We start from the raw sequence: 16,125 nt of genomic DNA on the forward strand, positions 1-16,125 counted from the left end.
CTCTAAGGCAAGAATAAATTGCATTACTTTTAGCTTACTTCCCTTTGCAAATTAAATGCTCATCTTCATTATTTGACACATTATCTTGGTTAATTTAACCAAATAATAGTAGAATCAGGATATTAAAAATTAAAATATTTATTTTAAGTGTTGTGTTCTAAAAATGTAGTAATGGCACAGGTTAATTGATAAGACTGTAAAATATTGTTTGAAATATAAGTGCATATTTTTTTTAACTTAATTCATAATAAAAAGCATGATTTTCAGTTAAACTTAATTCTATAATATATTCTTCTGGCAGTGGTTTATTTATATGAGAATTAGAGAATTAGAGTTGAGGCACACAGTAGTCTCATGCGAGATCATAGCTAGCAGAGGAACTTGAAACTTCATGAATTTTGTTCATGTAGCAAGAATGTTTGGGATTTTAACTACTATAGATCTTACTGTAGTGGATTTACAAGAAGTGGTAAAGCACGCAGCCTTGCAAGACAGGAAATTTGAACACTATCAAAACAATTTGTTCAGTATGAATGTGAGACCACTTGTTTGTTGTTTCATCTTAAACTGCTCCAGATTAGCTTTCTAGAAGAATCTCCCTTTTCAAAACAAACAAATAGTATAGCTGTTGATTAAGCATACTCCTTCCCCCCTCACCTCTTGGATGTACTTCAACTCATCGTATGCCTGTTTTGCCAGCTTCAGGAAGAGTTTCCAGGAAGGTGTTGTTTTGTTTTTTAAATATATGCCTTGTTTGTATAACACATTCTACATGGAGAGGTAACAGCACATTCAAATACGTCTGTCATGGGTACCCTGTAAGAACCTATTCTTACATGCCTTTAAGATGCTCTAGTTTTGACAAGGTCATTGACAGCTAAATGTTTTAAAGATTATCAGTAGGAGGGGTTTTGTTGGTGCTGAGGTCAATTATTAAAAGTTAAAGTTGTCTGCTTAAAAGCAGGTCTATACTTGTATATTCTAAGCCTTGAAGCAGTTTCAACTACTTTAATTAGCTACCATTATTTTTGTTAGACATGCAATTTAGCCTGACTGGTAAGAGCTCTCTTCACTTGTCAATATAATTGAATTTATCATCTTTTTAAAGCTGAAAAAGATAATCTTCAGAGAAGTACAAAACAGTGATTTGCTAAATACAGTTCTACAAAATACAAGTTACCAGAATTCACCTTCCTGAAGTATGGCCAAATGCCAAATACTGTAACTTATATGTTTGACAACTCCATTTTGGCATGTACTAATTAAATGCAAGTGACACAAAGTATATCCCCTCAAGCCTAGTAAATGTGGACATTAGTAAACTATCTTTTAAATGGAATTTCACATTATTAAAATAATCGCATCTTATGACCTGCAGCAATTCAGAGAGGTGCTTCATAGCTACAGAAAGACACACCTTAGGTCACAGTACCATACTGTAGAACTATCTGGTGAAAAAATGATCAATACTGATAGGCTATGACGGGCTTTTGGCAGCTTTAGGGCAACCTGTCTAGACTTTCTACAGAGAAAAAAAATAAGCTATCTGCACATTACATTGTTGTGGTCTTATTTTTTCCTCTTACAGCTCTCATCCTTTTAAGCAATTAGACTAAAAATTACCTCCAGAGTTTTTCAAAGACCTTCATGCCATTTAATTTACTGATGTTTAAAAGTTAGCTATTATAAATATGGTCTATACGTATTTGTTACTTTGTGGTGGATTTTGTTCTTGACTTTTTATTCCTCTTTAAGTTGTTCTTATTCTCCATCCCTCTCTTGGAACATGAATAGCTCTGTGCAGGGAGTGCTTATGGCTAGAGATTTTTTCCTTAAGGCCACATGTTTACATATCAATTTCTATAATCAGATGAGATTTTTGTCCTTAATTTTTTATAAAGTGTATATTTACGGTGTCTCACTCATATCTGCTCTCTTTGTTTTCTGTGGCCTAGGTAAACTCCAGTGCCTTAAAATTTTGCATCTAATTCGATGACCCACTGAATTCTCTGAGTAGTAGCTACAGACAGTCCATGCACAAAGGTGTTGGGAATGTCTCTTATGTGTTTGGTAGCCTATACAGTGTAGGGGAGAAAAGAGCCATAAATAGGAATTAGTCTTTACCCTTAGTTTTCAATGCAGTTATAAATTGGAATTCATTGCACTGATACTGACAATACTGCTTTTTCTTCATGACTGTTTTAGCCGTGAAAGCATGTTGCTGTGGAAAGAGACTAATGAATAATGATCACAGTAAACTACTTTATTTATGTCCTTATCTGTAGGATCAGAAGAGGTTTTGTCCTGGAGTCAATATGCATAACTTCTAGGTAAATAATCTCTTTTCCTTGTATAGTTTTACGCTTCACCAGTTACTCACCTGCTACTTAGCTGTAGAATGCTTTGTTCAAGAAGAATCAGAAAAAGCTGTGGACTGTTGTATGACTGGACCCAGAAAAGAGTCTGCAGTTGCAAGAGTCTTATTTGTTTATGTGCCTTATTAGCTAAAAGTAGAGTTCACAGTGAAAGCTGCTGATGAGACAGCTCCTTAGTATGGAAACTAAGAATAAAGATTTGGTCCAGGCTTGCCTTAAGTATTTGGCTGACTAAAATGCACTTAAGTGTTAGTTCCTACACATACAGAATGGAGGTAGTTCTTTTGGATGTGGGTGTAATTTGGAAAAATAAAGATACTAGTTGAGAATTTATTCTAGACATCAAAATAGTAAGTTCAAACATCAGAAAACAAATATACTTCAAAGTATTTCATTCCATTTATCTATGAAAGCAGTCAGTGAGCTACCGAAGTACCTGTGCTAAATGATTTGTTTGTTTATTTACAAGAAGAAAGCTGTACTCCTATGGTTTTGAATAGTAACGTAACTAGTGAAGCCAGGGTACAATTGATGCTATCAGAAAAGCCCCATATGGGTGCACTTTAGATCTTTTGAATACCACAAAAGTTTAGTGACCTAGAAATGAATCAATAAAAAGCCATCCTCTATCTGACAAATTGAAGAACTGAGGGATTCTTACAGATGCATTGACTTTAACAATTCAAGATACACTGTTTGTAAAGGCTTTCTGAGACACATTTAATCCTTAGAGTACTGTAGCAGACTATGAGGTGTTTTATATTTAGATCACTCTCCAATACTTTATTTCCTATTTTTACTGTAAGTTTACTGTTATGAAAATCAATGTAAGAAGACTAAAGGAAAAGCTAATGCTAAAATGATGTGTCCTTTACACTGAATGTAAATGGTTTTAATTTGCTAAATTGAAAACTCTTTATTGTTTTGCAAAATATGTTTTGGAAGGGTATGGCAGTGTAAGAACCTCTCTAGTCTTTTTATATTTACAAACAAATCTATCAAAATTACGAACAACAAAATTAATTATAATCTTGGATAGGTGAGTAAAAGGGTTTATATTCCTGTTCCCTGTTGCTTCACTTCTGTAGTTTGTTTTAACATTTAAGCATTTCACATAAAATTTGAGTAAAAATTCTTAACTACTGCAGCCTTATTTCCTCTTAGTTTAGTTAAATAATTATCAACACACAGTATGGTTTCTTGTAGTTATCCGTAGTTTATGGAGTTTCCATGTTACGTTTGGCACAGAACTGAGCAAGTTGTTTACTTTCTAAAGGAATAATTAATATCAAAGATGATGATCCAGAAAGACTCTCTGCATAGTCGCACGCACATACACAATAAAATACTTGGACAAAATGGGATACTGGCTTATACTCCATTAAATGTCAGTTAAGTCCTGTCCATATGAAATACAACTCAGTGTTTCTGTGCCTCAGATGGTAAAGAAGGTGAACTTTAACTTGTAGATAAAAATTAAGAAATTGAGGTTTTTGATTGACCAGGAATGATGTAAATGTTACAGCTGAGGATCCGTCCAGAGCACCTGACTCATGTTTTTTTCTCTTTTGTTCAAAGAGAGGGAGGTCTAACAAAATTGTCTCCTTCCACTGACTTCTGCTGCAGTGATGTGATTATATGGGAGGCTTGGTGGCTTCTTTCAGGTAGCATAGACAATTTAAAAAAAAATTAGTAATTAGATATCATGCTGTCACTTTGATTTCTAGAGCGCTTTGGTTCTTAAACTGAAAACTTCATAGATGGAGATTAGCACATGGAAGTCAATATACTGTGAATAATATATTACCCATTATATTGCAGTAAGCATCTAAAGCATAAATAACCAGAGAGCACCAGTGTTTAGAGGGCAGGGGTGTTGTATCTGTTCGTGGATTGCAGTTATAAGGGAGAATTACTCCCCATATGGGGTTTATTTTCCTTTTGTTGAAGCAGTTTAAGATTAAGCAGGCTCCAAAGGCTGTATTTACAAAATAAGACTGTAACACTTTGTCACAACTTTAGATAGTGTCAGTTCTACTTTTTGCTTCTGCAAAAAGTTTTATCTGTTTTGAGTTACGTAAGTTTACGTAAAATTCAGTTATATCTGAATTGAGTCTTGTCCCCATCCTAATCCTAGTCTCATACATGGATCTACGTGCTCAGTCACAGCACAATGTATTGAGCTGCGTTGCTAGGAAAATAGTTCTTCTATAACACTGTTAATGGCTTTTTAAGCATGCAAGAGTAAACTATATAAAATATTTAATTAAGAGCTCCAAACTTTCAAGGAAATTGCAGTTTGTAATTCTGTAATGCTTTTGGAAATCAGTCCTGCTGAAATTTTAATAAGGAATCCAGTGCTGTCAACAGCAAGCTTTTGTCAGTACTGTGTTAATACGTTATTGGAAGTACATTAGAAAGTTAATATGGCCTACTAAGCAGGTTAACAGTATCAAAAGTAAATTATATTAACATAGTCTGAGTTCTTAAATCCCTCAAACTCTATAATAAACTGGATATATCAATGGCTAGCACGAGCAGCAGTAGTGCTGTAATTATTATATTCCCTTTGGCTTATTTGGATGTCCAGATTTTTTTATGTAATTTCCTGTTTTAGTGACTGTGTAATGAAGCATTTTTCTCTACCTTGAAATGATGCTTTAGAGTCACTTGTAGTTCATTTCTTAGGTTTAATGAAAGGGAAATCTTTAAATAAGTGTTTCTCCTTAACATCAAAGTAGGTAACGTTAGCACTATATCTTTAGGGATTATTCTGAGGAAGAAAGAAATGAAAGAAATAAATTTTCCAAATTTAAAGTGTATAAGTTTTACCGGGGGGGGGGGGGGGGGGGGGGGAGGTGTGTATCCCAAATAATACATATAAACGTGAAATAAAAAAGGCAGGAAATAAATTATGTTTTGCCCAGTATCTCATGGAGGATGGGGAATATCTCTGGGATCTCCAGTGGATCTGAAAACTTGTGGTTTGAGTTCCTTCCTCTTGTTAGTCTAAGAACTGAAAGTGTCAGTACTTGTGCATGATATTAGGAGTGCAGCAGTGCAACACTATTTTACTGCAATTTGATTCTTAAGTTTCCCCATTGTTATTAATATTCTTGCTCCTTTTTGGATATACAACTCCTTTCTTTCTTTTCTCCCACTCCACTTCATTGGTTCTCTTTGACTCAAGCTCCAAAGCATACTATTCTGGTACATATCAAAGCTATATTCTCTTTGTTTTCCTTCCTCAGTATTTTTTAGAAGTTAAATTTGAATGACAACTTGCTTATTTTCAGCCTTTGTTATGGTTTTGTGGTTTTTCTTTTAATATTTTTGCATGTGATTTATAACAGGAAAGAAAAAAAACAAAATAAAGAACACAAGAAATGGATTAAGAGTCTTGTTGGTTCTTTATAAAGAAAATCTATCTCTGTATTTTTCTGCCACAACATCCCTGTGTATTATCTTCTAGCAAGCAGATTAACAGATGAAAAAGGGAAACCTGACATTGTTGCATTTACTTTTCTCCCAAAGTATTTCAGATATCTTTCTAAATATATGTCAGAAATACGTTATTCCAAAGGGCATGATCTAAAATTTTACTGGAAAATTAATAGGGTAATTATATTGTTAAGAATTTAATTTTTTTTGCTGGCATTAATATTGCTATTGTTTATATTTCCTAAAAATAAAGAAAATTAGAGATGGTTCAAATTTTGGTTGTTATTTACTCATTCACTTCCTGTATGGTTTTGAGTTATGATAAATTTTAATTGTATGAAGATAATTAAGACTTCCTAATTCTGGTAATTCCTGTTACGTAACTTGCAACAAAGAAGCTGAAGGAAATAATAGCCTTTCTGCAGTCAGTTGAGTTTGTGGTTTTATTTCAGTAGGTTAGTATTCACCTCTGTTTAACAGATGTTGTCTCACTTAAACTCTAAGTTCATGTGCCTTTTGAATGTGTTTGTGTTTTTGCTTTGGTTAGCTTTCAGAAACAGTGTTGCAAATTGTTTGTTTTTTTCAGTAGATTCATTTGTTTTGTGTATTTTTGTAGTTCTCACAGTTTTGAAAGAAATGTACATGTAAGAATGTCTGTAAGAAATGATACCTTTATGCCAAATATGATTACATTATGAAACGCATCAATTAATAGATATTTTAAGCAAGTTTAATAATATTTTAAGCATTAAGAATATAAATATTAACATAGTTCTCATAAATGAGTAAAAAACCCCTCCCATTAAGCCATTATTTTGGTAACCTTAGTCGATAGTTATGGGAAACCTTGTTAGGAAGATAGCACTACTAATGCATCCCATCTATGTCTTAGAATCAAATACATGATTGAGAACGATTTCTCTGGCTTCAAAAAGTAGGGATACAATATTGTCAAGCATTATTTTTAAAACCTTGGAATCATATTTTGCCTATTATCTCTGTTGTACATTATATATTCTATCCCAGCTGAAACCAGGACAATATGTTAGGAGGTAGACCAAAAGAGGGCTTTTACAGTATTGTGAAAATACAGGTGGGTGATTTATCTAACAAAAAAGAAAAAAAATCCAACCATTCTTGTTTTCACAGAGGAAGATAAATATGGTCTATACTCCAGTTTTTTGTTCAAGTATTTTCTCGCAGAGGGAGTTGTCTGTGGACATGACTTGTTTGTTGCTTCTGCTAAAGAGCATCCTGAGAACATCTTAAAGGTAAAGAAAACTTGTAGCTTTTGACAAGTAACACTGTAATCTTTCGATAAATGTATACATTTTGAAGTGTACAAATTGTATAGTAAGAAATTAATCTTGGTGATTCATAAGAATGTGTTGGGAAATGCAGGAGTATTTACACTAGCCAGATTTGGGAATTATAATTAGATCAGTATCCTCTGTCTATGAACAATGGAGTAAGATCCTCCCATGGCCAAATCGAGCTAGGAGCCTGCTTCTCCTTTATTTTGATGATGGACAAAACCAGACAGACTAGCTGGCTTAGCTGAATGGTTTGAGTAAACCCAACCGTTTACAGTTTCCACCTGCCTATCAGGAAGAATTGAGCTGGTTGTGGAAACAGTGGAATTTGTGGAAACAGTGTACAATACGTGTAGATACTTATTATAGTCTCCTATAGAAAAGAAAAATGTCATTTAACATCTTTACAGCTTCCTGTACACCTGCTTTTCATTCTGATTGTCTTTTTTATGCTAGGAAATATCGTCAGCTTTGGGTCAGGTCATATAGAAAGGTTCCTTTCAGACATCAGTGAGCTCCTAATCAAACACTGAGTGTTTCCATTATAAGGAAATTGTATAAGGGAAAAAGCCTGATCCACACTACGAAAATGCTGAAGTATGAGGATAATCTTACAAAATTTCATTAAATATTTTATGTCTTTCTAAGGCTGCTTTTTTCTAATATCACAAGTAACATATAATTTACTGATTACTTCTGCATCAAGTGAAGTCTGGCTATGTCCTTAAGAGTCTTCAGAGACTATTTCTGGACAAAATGATTTCTTTTCTTTTTTCCTGCCTACTGATGTTAGATTCTATGCCTTGTCTATTAAATATTAACTTCAGTATTCAGGGAAAAGTATATTCTTAATGAAATTATATGATTATGGTTATGAAAAATATAATTTTTTTATCATTTTGAATCTAAAGAGGGTTCATTTAGGGGTGAAGTTTTTAACATTTGCTCTTGTGGTTTAGAATACAACCTAAACAAATAAGTTTTGATTTTGAAGCATGAATTACGTAAGAACATGCTATTTTTTTAATAATATTTGGTTTTAAATAACTGATAATCAAGTCATTGACTCTCTGTCCATATAATACATGATCATTGTGATCGATTTTCTGATCAAAATTAAATTATTCAAATGAATTTTTTTATTGCATTGCATTAAAATTTCTTAAAAAGGTGTAGCTAACGCATTTTATTTTTCGTTCATTCACCTTTGAATCAATTTTTTATAACATGTCATACTTTTCGTAGCTCCTGTTAACTTCCTTTTGCAAGTTAAACAGACGTTCTTACATACATCTATCCTTCCTTGTACCAGTTTGAGTTTGTGGTCAGTTAGTTCAGTGTGACTTACTGAGCTCTGTTTTCTGATTTGGAATAAGTTTTCTTTCTTATTTTTCAGGGGTAGACACTAGGTAATAATACTGCATTCCTCTGTTGTAACTCCATAGTGGTGTTACTGTAAGAGATTATAAATGGTTGGACAATACTACCACGGAAGAGTTGAGGAAAACAAATTTTTATCTTGTTTTCTTCTTCCATTTGTGTGTTTATATACCCAACAGTACTTTTGTCTACCCTTTTCGACTCTTACCTTGACTATTCAACACTTCCTTTGCTTAACAGACAAGGCATGGTAGAGTTGATTTCTCTGATTTGTATTGCTGTCTTGAAATTTCTTCAGTGAAGTAACCCTGTAATGTGTGAGGCATCAATCTAGAAAATTACATACTTTTACACTTGGAAAGCTTAGGCACTTCTTTCTTGAAATGCCAATATGTGTTACCTGAAAAACATTATTGCTTCACCTGGAAAAAGTCAATCTAAGATTGGCATTGGCCACAGTTAGCTCTCCAAGTCACAGAAGTAGAGGAGTTTTCCCTATGACTGCCTCACTTGGTTTTTAATAAAAGAGGACCTTCAGGTGCTTCAGGAAGTCCTCTCCTGTCATAAAAATGAGCTGTTTGGGTTTTGGATGTCTCCACTAAGTCAGGATTTTAATACAACATACCTGACCATTGAATAATACTGCATTTTATTTAATGAGATTAGTAATTAATTTATTTTCAGTATCTGATTGGACTGTATTTTTTACTAGAAAGGCAACACACATATAGTACATATCTACCTGAGTTATACATTTTATCCTTGGTTTTTATTTTATAAAATTCAAGTATTGATTCAATATATTCTATGGCTAGAATTCTAATTAACTGGTGTTCTACATAAAGGCAGTTCATTAACTGCCTCATGTCCATATTGTGTGGTCAGTCTATTTATATATTCAGCTCTCTGATGAGATGCCATAATTGCCCTATTCTAATTTTGTGATGTGATTGGAAGTTTCTTGAACCTATAACCAAGACAAATATTGCTGGTAGTAGGAAGGGGAAAAGACATTCTTATAGACCATAATTATCTTGAAATTGTGTATAACTAAAAGACAAGCAGAGGATAAAAAGCCCTGATCAGCTGCCTAAGATATATTATATTACCACCCACCAATTTATCCATCATCCTTTGAAAACATATTCATGCCTTTTGTAGTCAAAGCTCCTTCAGGAAATTGGCATTAAGACATAATGCTGAAAAATTATACACCTCTGGTAAAACCTACAGAACTATATACATGCTGTTTTTTATAAAGTATTTTAAACATTTGAGAGCATTTCTGTTCAATCTATATTCTTCAACAAAAGGCAACTTTTTACTCTGAGGGCGTAAATATGGGGAACAGTGTATAATATAAGAAATAGTATGGTATACTTCTGTGATTTAGCATAAAATAAAAACAATTGCATTGGTAACTGGAAAACTAATTCAATAATAAAATGACTGAAGGAAATATATCTTACCATTCAATTTTCAGTACCATACCTTATTAAGTTTAGACTACAAATTATGAAAGGCAGTTAGGTGCTCAAGCTTAAACAAAGAGAAACTAATAAAGTATGTAGGGTTTATTCTTGTATCTATTTCCTTAAATTCACTGTGTTTAGTGGCTTTTTTTTTTTTTAATAATTCAGCACTCTGAAGTTAATGCCAGCTATTTTGAAGTTGCGTACAGTGTATTGGAACATTTATTACAGAGGAGAACTTAATTTAAATACTGTTATACTTTTTGCAAGAAACAAGCTAGGGGGTTGAATATTACCTTGAACATCAATATAGCCAAAATTAGAACAGGCTTGCATCCACTTTAAGTTAGGCTGGGTACCAGCCTGACTTCTGGAAGCCATAAAAATACAATAACTAACAGCTTCGTTCTTTACACCCATTCTCCTTGTTGGTGCCAAGATATGGTTCCAGTCTTTAAAAAAAAATTATAAAACGTATCTGTATTTGTGGTGGCTGCATTTCTATACTTCTCACTTTTACTACTTCAGATTTGGAACTAAAATTCTAGAATGGCCTAAACTGCCTTTGTAAGAATTTCTTTGCCTTTTTTGCCAATTATTTTATCTAGACCTTGGGAGGGAACTGATTCTCACAAGTTTTAATTAGAAAAAAAATGGATTATATTTGCCAGCTAGGAGCACATCTTGCCAATAGAGAGTGCTTTCTGTTAAGTTGCTTTTACCATGAAGCCTGTGCAAAGTTTGTCTTGAGAGGAAGACCTACTGGTCATTATACATGCTGGGAAACAGAAACCAGCATCCCCTGAAGCCCAGCAATTTCCCTGTGGGACCCTGACCAATGTTACCTCAATGACCATGACTGGAAGCCTGAGGTGGAAGAGTGGAGGTCCCGAACTGCTCTCTAGAGCTGCATCTGTTCATCCCCTGTGGAAAAGTTTTACGCACTTCTATGGAATTTCTGGTTTCAAGCTGGAATTTTATTACAGGATATTTCTGGACTCTGTTGAGATTGCCTTTTGGAGGTTCTGGTACAAGAAGAGAGGCTAAAGAGCATACCCTTCAAGAAAAAAGCCATGCTGTGACATAATCTATGAGCCTGCTGCTTGTGGTGGGGTTGCTTTTCCTACTTCTGCTATAGAGGATAACCTTCTTAGAAAGAAATTTATACCCCAGAATTCCAGCCTCAATCAAGTCCTTTGAGGTGTACCATACTAAGGAATGAAGCGGTATATACCTTGTACATCTGGTGTCATTGTACTTCCAGGTTTGAAAATTAACAATGTGCAAACTGCTCTGTGGAGAACTACAGAGAAGATCCTCTGGAGAGGTAAAGCCCTTAGCGTGCACATGTATCAGATATACAGCTTCACTGTGTTTGCTGGATGTAGTCCGAAGTCAAGTCAGTCAGGAGAAACCACACGAGTGGTGTGGGGTACTACAGTGAAAGGGAAAAATGCAGCGTCACTTGTTATTTCCAGGGGGCTTTTTAATAAAACAACAACAATAAACAACCCACTGAGCTTCAGTGTTATATTACTGTGTATGCAAACAACCTTCTGAAAGAAAGTGTAGCTGTCTACATGGACTTTTTTATTCCAGCAAAGTACATTCAACCATGATACTTGCATTTTTCCCCTCGTAGATATGACTCTAAAACACTTTTGTCAAAAGGAAGAATGGAAACCTGGAAGAAATGATAATGCTGGTGACCAGGGCTTTCCAAGCTTTCATTTTCAAAGCACTATTCTAACCCCTTACAGTCTCTTCGCTATCTGGTGTTGTGAAAGAAGCTGTGTATGAATGCAAGAGGTATTTTTTCCTGTCATCTGACATTTTTAGATGCTACATAAAGAAACTAAAAGCATAACGACTTGAAAGGTAAAAATATATATGCAACTAGGGCTACATTCCTATCATCCTTTTTTTCCCAATTGTATTTTCAAAATACATGAGCTTGTTACAGTGATTCAGCTGCTGCGTGCTGTTAAATGTTATCACTTAATACACAGAAATCCAATTACATTTACAGCACTAGTGAACTTTCCTGCCACCTATTATCTCTCTTTTCTGAAGTAAAGATAGCCTTTTGGCACAAAGACTAGGGTTGAAGCTGACCCTGGCAGCTGTCTCAGGGTTTGAAAGTTCCTTTGAAAAATCTAATTTCTTTATTATATAGTTCTTGTTCATCTGTTTGGTTTTCTTGCTTGCATGTTGGGTAAATGGAATATCTATTTTATGTCTTTCTGTATTAAAATGCAAATATTTTAATTATATATTTTCTGCATTAAAAAACTGTGTTTTAAATTTGAGAGAGACATTGTATGGTTGTGAAAGAGGATGCTGGGAAAAAATTAATCACTTCTGTTTAAAAAGAATGAAATCCTTTTAAGCAGTACCCACGCTGGGAACCATCTAAAGTGTAAAGCTTAGTCTTTGTCAAAAGTTCAAACCAATCTAATAAAAAGATTTTCCAGAACCAGAGGAAATAAATGTTTCACTTAAACTTCAGGATTCCTATCTACCAGTCTTGGCTGTTTTTTAGGATATTTTCATTCATTGTCTTAGTTATGAAATAAGGTTTGTTTTTAAACTTGGGTCTTACTTAGCCTGTTAAATGTATCATAAAAGTAGTAGCTTAAAAAAGCCAAGTGTTTAGGTTTCAGTTTTCACAAATAACTGTTTTACACACCTAGTCGGTAACTTTGTAGAATTTATTTGCTCAATTAGTAAACTGTTGCTTACAGTGCTCATCTCTAAAGGTCTTCATGAATAATGCCATTATTAAATCTGTTTAGGCTACTTCATTGTACAGTGCAGCAGAGTTTACAGAATTTTGGACAAGGGCATTCCCAGTTTTATTTAGTTTCTTCACATTACTTTTTTTGATATGTCGTTCTCTTTTTTTGTTGTACTTACCTTTTACTAACTTAACCATTCATGAACTGATTCAGAAAAAGATTAACAAAAAAAATACCCAGTCTTCTCATATGCCTTCCTGGATTTCAGTGTTGTCAAGTGGAGCCACAGTGCAAGGAAGTTAGAGCAGAGAGCTCTACGACTTGACTGTAGAGTTTACTTCTGTGTGTGATAAGCAGAGAATATATTGCCATGGGTTAACAAAAAATACCCCTTAGAGTACTTTCAATTAACCTTTTTTATTTCATAAAAGAGAGGAATATTACTTCCTTTTTTCCTTCACACAATTCTCGTTTATCCTGGGTTGACATCCATTTGGTCCTCTTGTATGTCAAAGAAAAATTTCCATAGAACAGCCTTACCTGGAGGTTGAAATAAATTGTTGTACAAGGGCCACTGAGAGGAGAAAAATTCTGTATCCAGTCATTTGTGTTCTTTAACAATAGACCTTGTCTTCACAAGTGTTTACAAGCAAAATAGAATCCTCCCCCCTTTTGGGAGTAGGGCCCTTTAAACTGACATTTGTATAATACATTATTGAAAAGAAAATATTTACCCTTCCTGACTTACCATCTGGTATCCTTTAAATACTAAAAATTAGCATAATGAAAAAAAGCCTTAAATACATGTGAGTTTAAACTATTTAAATATTGTTGCAGTTAGAGATCAACAGTGAATCGTACTCCCCTTAATATTTTTTTATTTCATTTAATCATAGCTGTGATGATACTACATTGCAAAGTAGTTGCATAAAACCGTGTGAACAACATATTTATTGATACATAAATAGATAATGTTTTAAATTCTTAAGTACTATTAATTACACAGTTATTGAAACCCGTAAGGATCAAAGGATTTTATATGAGGGATTTCACATACAGCTTGGATTATGTTGCTAAATAATAGCACAGTAGTACTTCTTTAGCATTGTAAAATAGCTTAGAGAGGAGTATGATGCCTATAGTTGGTGTAATGCATTGGTAATTAAGAGGGTGTGAGGTTAAGCTTCATTAACTGCTGTGGGATTGTATCTTGGATTTTATTATCCCCTAGAGAACATAAGAAGTGAGAGAGGTCAAACTGTTAGAATCTGATTTTGCTTCGTGCATCTGCCAAAACAAGGCAGGCAAAGTAATGTGGCAGCAGACACAGAAGGACCTGGATTGCTAGCAGATACAGGTTGTACACCATTTTCTTACAAAGATAAAAGATTTGTTAATGAAATAAATTATTTCATATTTGCAATAAAACTTTCATAAGCTTAGTTCATAGGAAACAAAATTGTTTTCCTTGCACTGTCATTTAGTATTAGCACTTTAGAATTATTTTTTTCCCAAAACTGATTTTTTTATTTTAAAACATACCAACAAGCTTCCTCCTTTTTTCCTCCCTACTACATCTCACTCTAGACACAAAGGCCCCAACCAAACTGCAATTAGTAACTTTAGCACTTGTCTGCCTTTTTCTGTATTCATGCTGCATAGCAAAGACTTGTATTTTAGTTGACCCCAAGAAATGCTTGTTTTCTTTTTTTTTATTTTAACTAATGCACTGCTACATGCTTTGTTTTTTTATTTACCTTATGAGAGATTTGTCTTTTTTTAGCCTGGGAGAATGTAACAGTTCTAAGGAGCTGACACACTGATGCCACAAAATTGTCAGTCCCAAACCTTTTCAAAGCTGTAAGATATGGAAGCTGAGATATTTTTAAGCAGAAAGAGGTTAAATAGAGATATTATGGGCTGAGAAATCAACTCTCTTTTCTTAGTCTTTAGTTTAAATAACACTTTTATTTCAAAATTCTGTATGAGATTTTGGAAGTAACTTTTAAACATTTTAATAATCTTGTATTCTGAAATTCTGATTTTGATTCTAAGAATATAAATTTATTTAATCCTAAATAGCCTCAAAATCCCAAATCCTTTTTAAAATTCTGATAATTTCTCTGCAGAATTTAAGTGCTTTTTACATGTGATGGAGAAACACAGTTCTCAAACATAAATAAGGATTTAATAAGACTGCTGGAAACTAGTGTCTTTGTTTCTCAGTTTGTAGTGTATCTGGGAAAAAGGGTGTTGTGCTAAAGCTCTTGAATCTCCAACATGCACATATTTTGAGGAGAAGCCCAGGCTTAGCCATATTTAAATGTTGCTCATAGAAACCATGCCCTCCACTGATCTCTGTATGTGTTCTGCTGTGTAGTTTTCAGTTCAGTTTTTGTATAGCTGTGCCAGAGGACGCCTCTGTTCTGTGGCTAGTTTGGCTGCTGGTCTGCTTCACCCTTTCCATAATTCTTTCATTTTTCCTTCTGTTTTTAAGAACAATCTGAGAACTGATGAATACTTTGTAGTTCTTGGACAGTAGTGAAACCTTTCATCACACTGAAGAGCTGTGAAGTATATATACAACCAGCCAGCCTTTATCTTTGAGAATATACCCATGTCATGAGAACTGGGGAGTTTTTCTGAGTTACATGTTCTCTATCAGTTGGCCATGGTCAGGTTTGGAAAGAGCTATTTCCTTGAAACAAAGCATAGCACTTAATTTGCAGTGTCAGAAGAGGGAAAAGTCTTTTATTCCAGTTCTGGTTATCATGAAGATGAAAAGAGGATATGAAGATTAAACTGTTTGGATAATTTCAATTTCAAGATTTTCAAGATTTCCCGTAAAGCAGGTTTATATAGCTGTGTTCTGTGTCTGTAATTCTCCCAAGTCTCAAGGCTACTAACCAGTTTTAAGCTCTCTCCCTTTCCAAATGTGCTTATATAAAGATTTAGTTAAAAGATTTTTAAAAATTATGGACTGGGATGCATGAATCAGTACATCCTAAGAAAACAATCACCTATGTATTCTGTTTAGTCTTTTACCAGGCTAATGAAGGCATGCATGTTTGCTTCTGGGCACCATAGATGTACCTTCAATCAGCAACTGCATGTTCTGCCTTGCTTTCCTACAATTTGGTGTAAATGGGAGAGAAATGAGGGTAAACAGAAGCTGGGATAATAGTGATAAAGTTAGGATGCAAATCTGGAGGTAAATGAGCTTTATTAGTTCTGTTCGTTAATCTTTCTCTAAAATGTGTTCAAATTACAAATATATTCAGTCCATTAATAGGTTTGGAATTCTTTTTCCTATTTGTGCTTAAGTACAACATCTTGGAATATATTTATCAAGTTAATATACCAAGAGGAGCTCAAGCAATGGGTCTTCAAAATACCAGTCAGCTCT

The 16,125-nt window shown here is 34.1% G+C and overlaps 1 protein-coding gene across 2 annotated transcripts in view; it reads left to right on the forward strand.

Annotated features, from left to right (window-relative positions):
- ELP4 (elongator acetyltransferase complex subunit 4) overlaps positions 1-16,125 on the forward strand; it is a 149,968-nt gene that overhangs the window by 10,425 nt on the left and 123,418 nt on the right. For both annotated transcript variants that reach the window (XM_027800991.2, XM_055723034.1), the window contains exon 3: positions 6,966-7,087. In XM_027800991.2, the coding sequence (XP_027656792.2) occupies positions 6,966-7,087 (122 nt within the window). The remainder of the gene's footprint in view (positions 1-6,965; positions 7,088-16,125) is intronic.

Source organism: Falco cherrug, chromosome 10, assembly GCF_023634085.1.
Source record: "Falco cherrug isolate bFalChe1 chromosome 10, bFalChe1.pri, whole genome shotgun sequence".
Taxonomy (NCBI): domain Eukaryota; kingdom Metazoa; phylum Chordata; class Aves; order Falconiformes; family Falconidae; genus Falco; species Falco cherrug.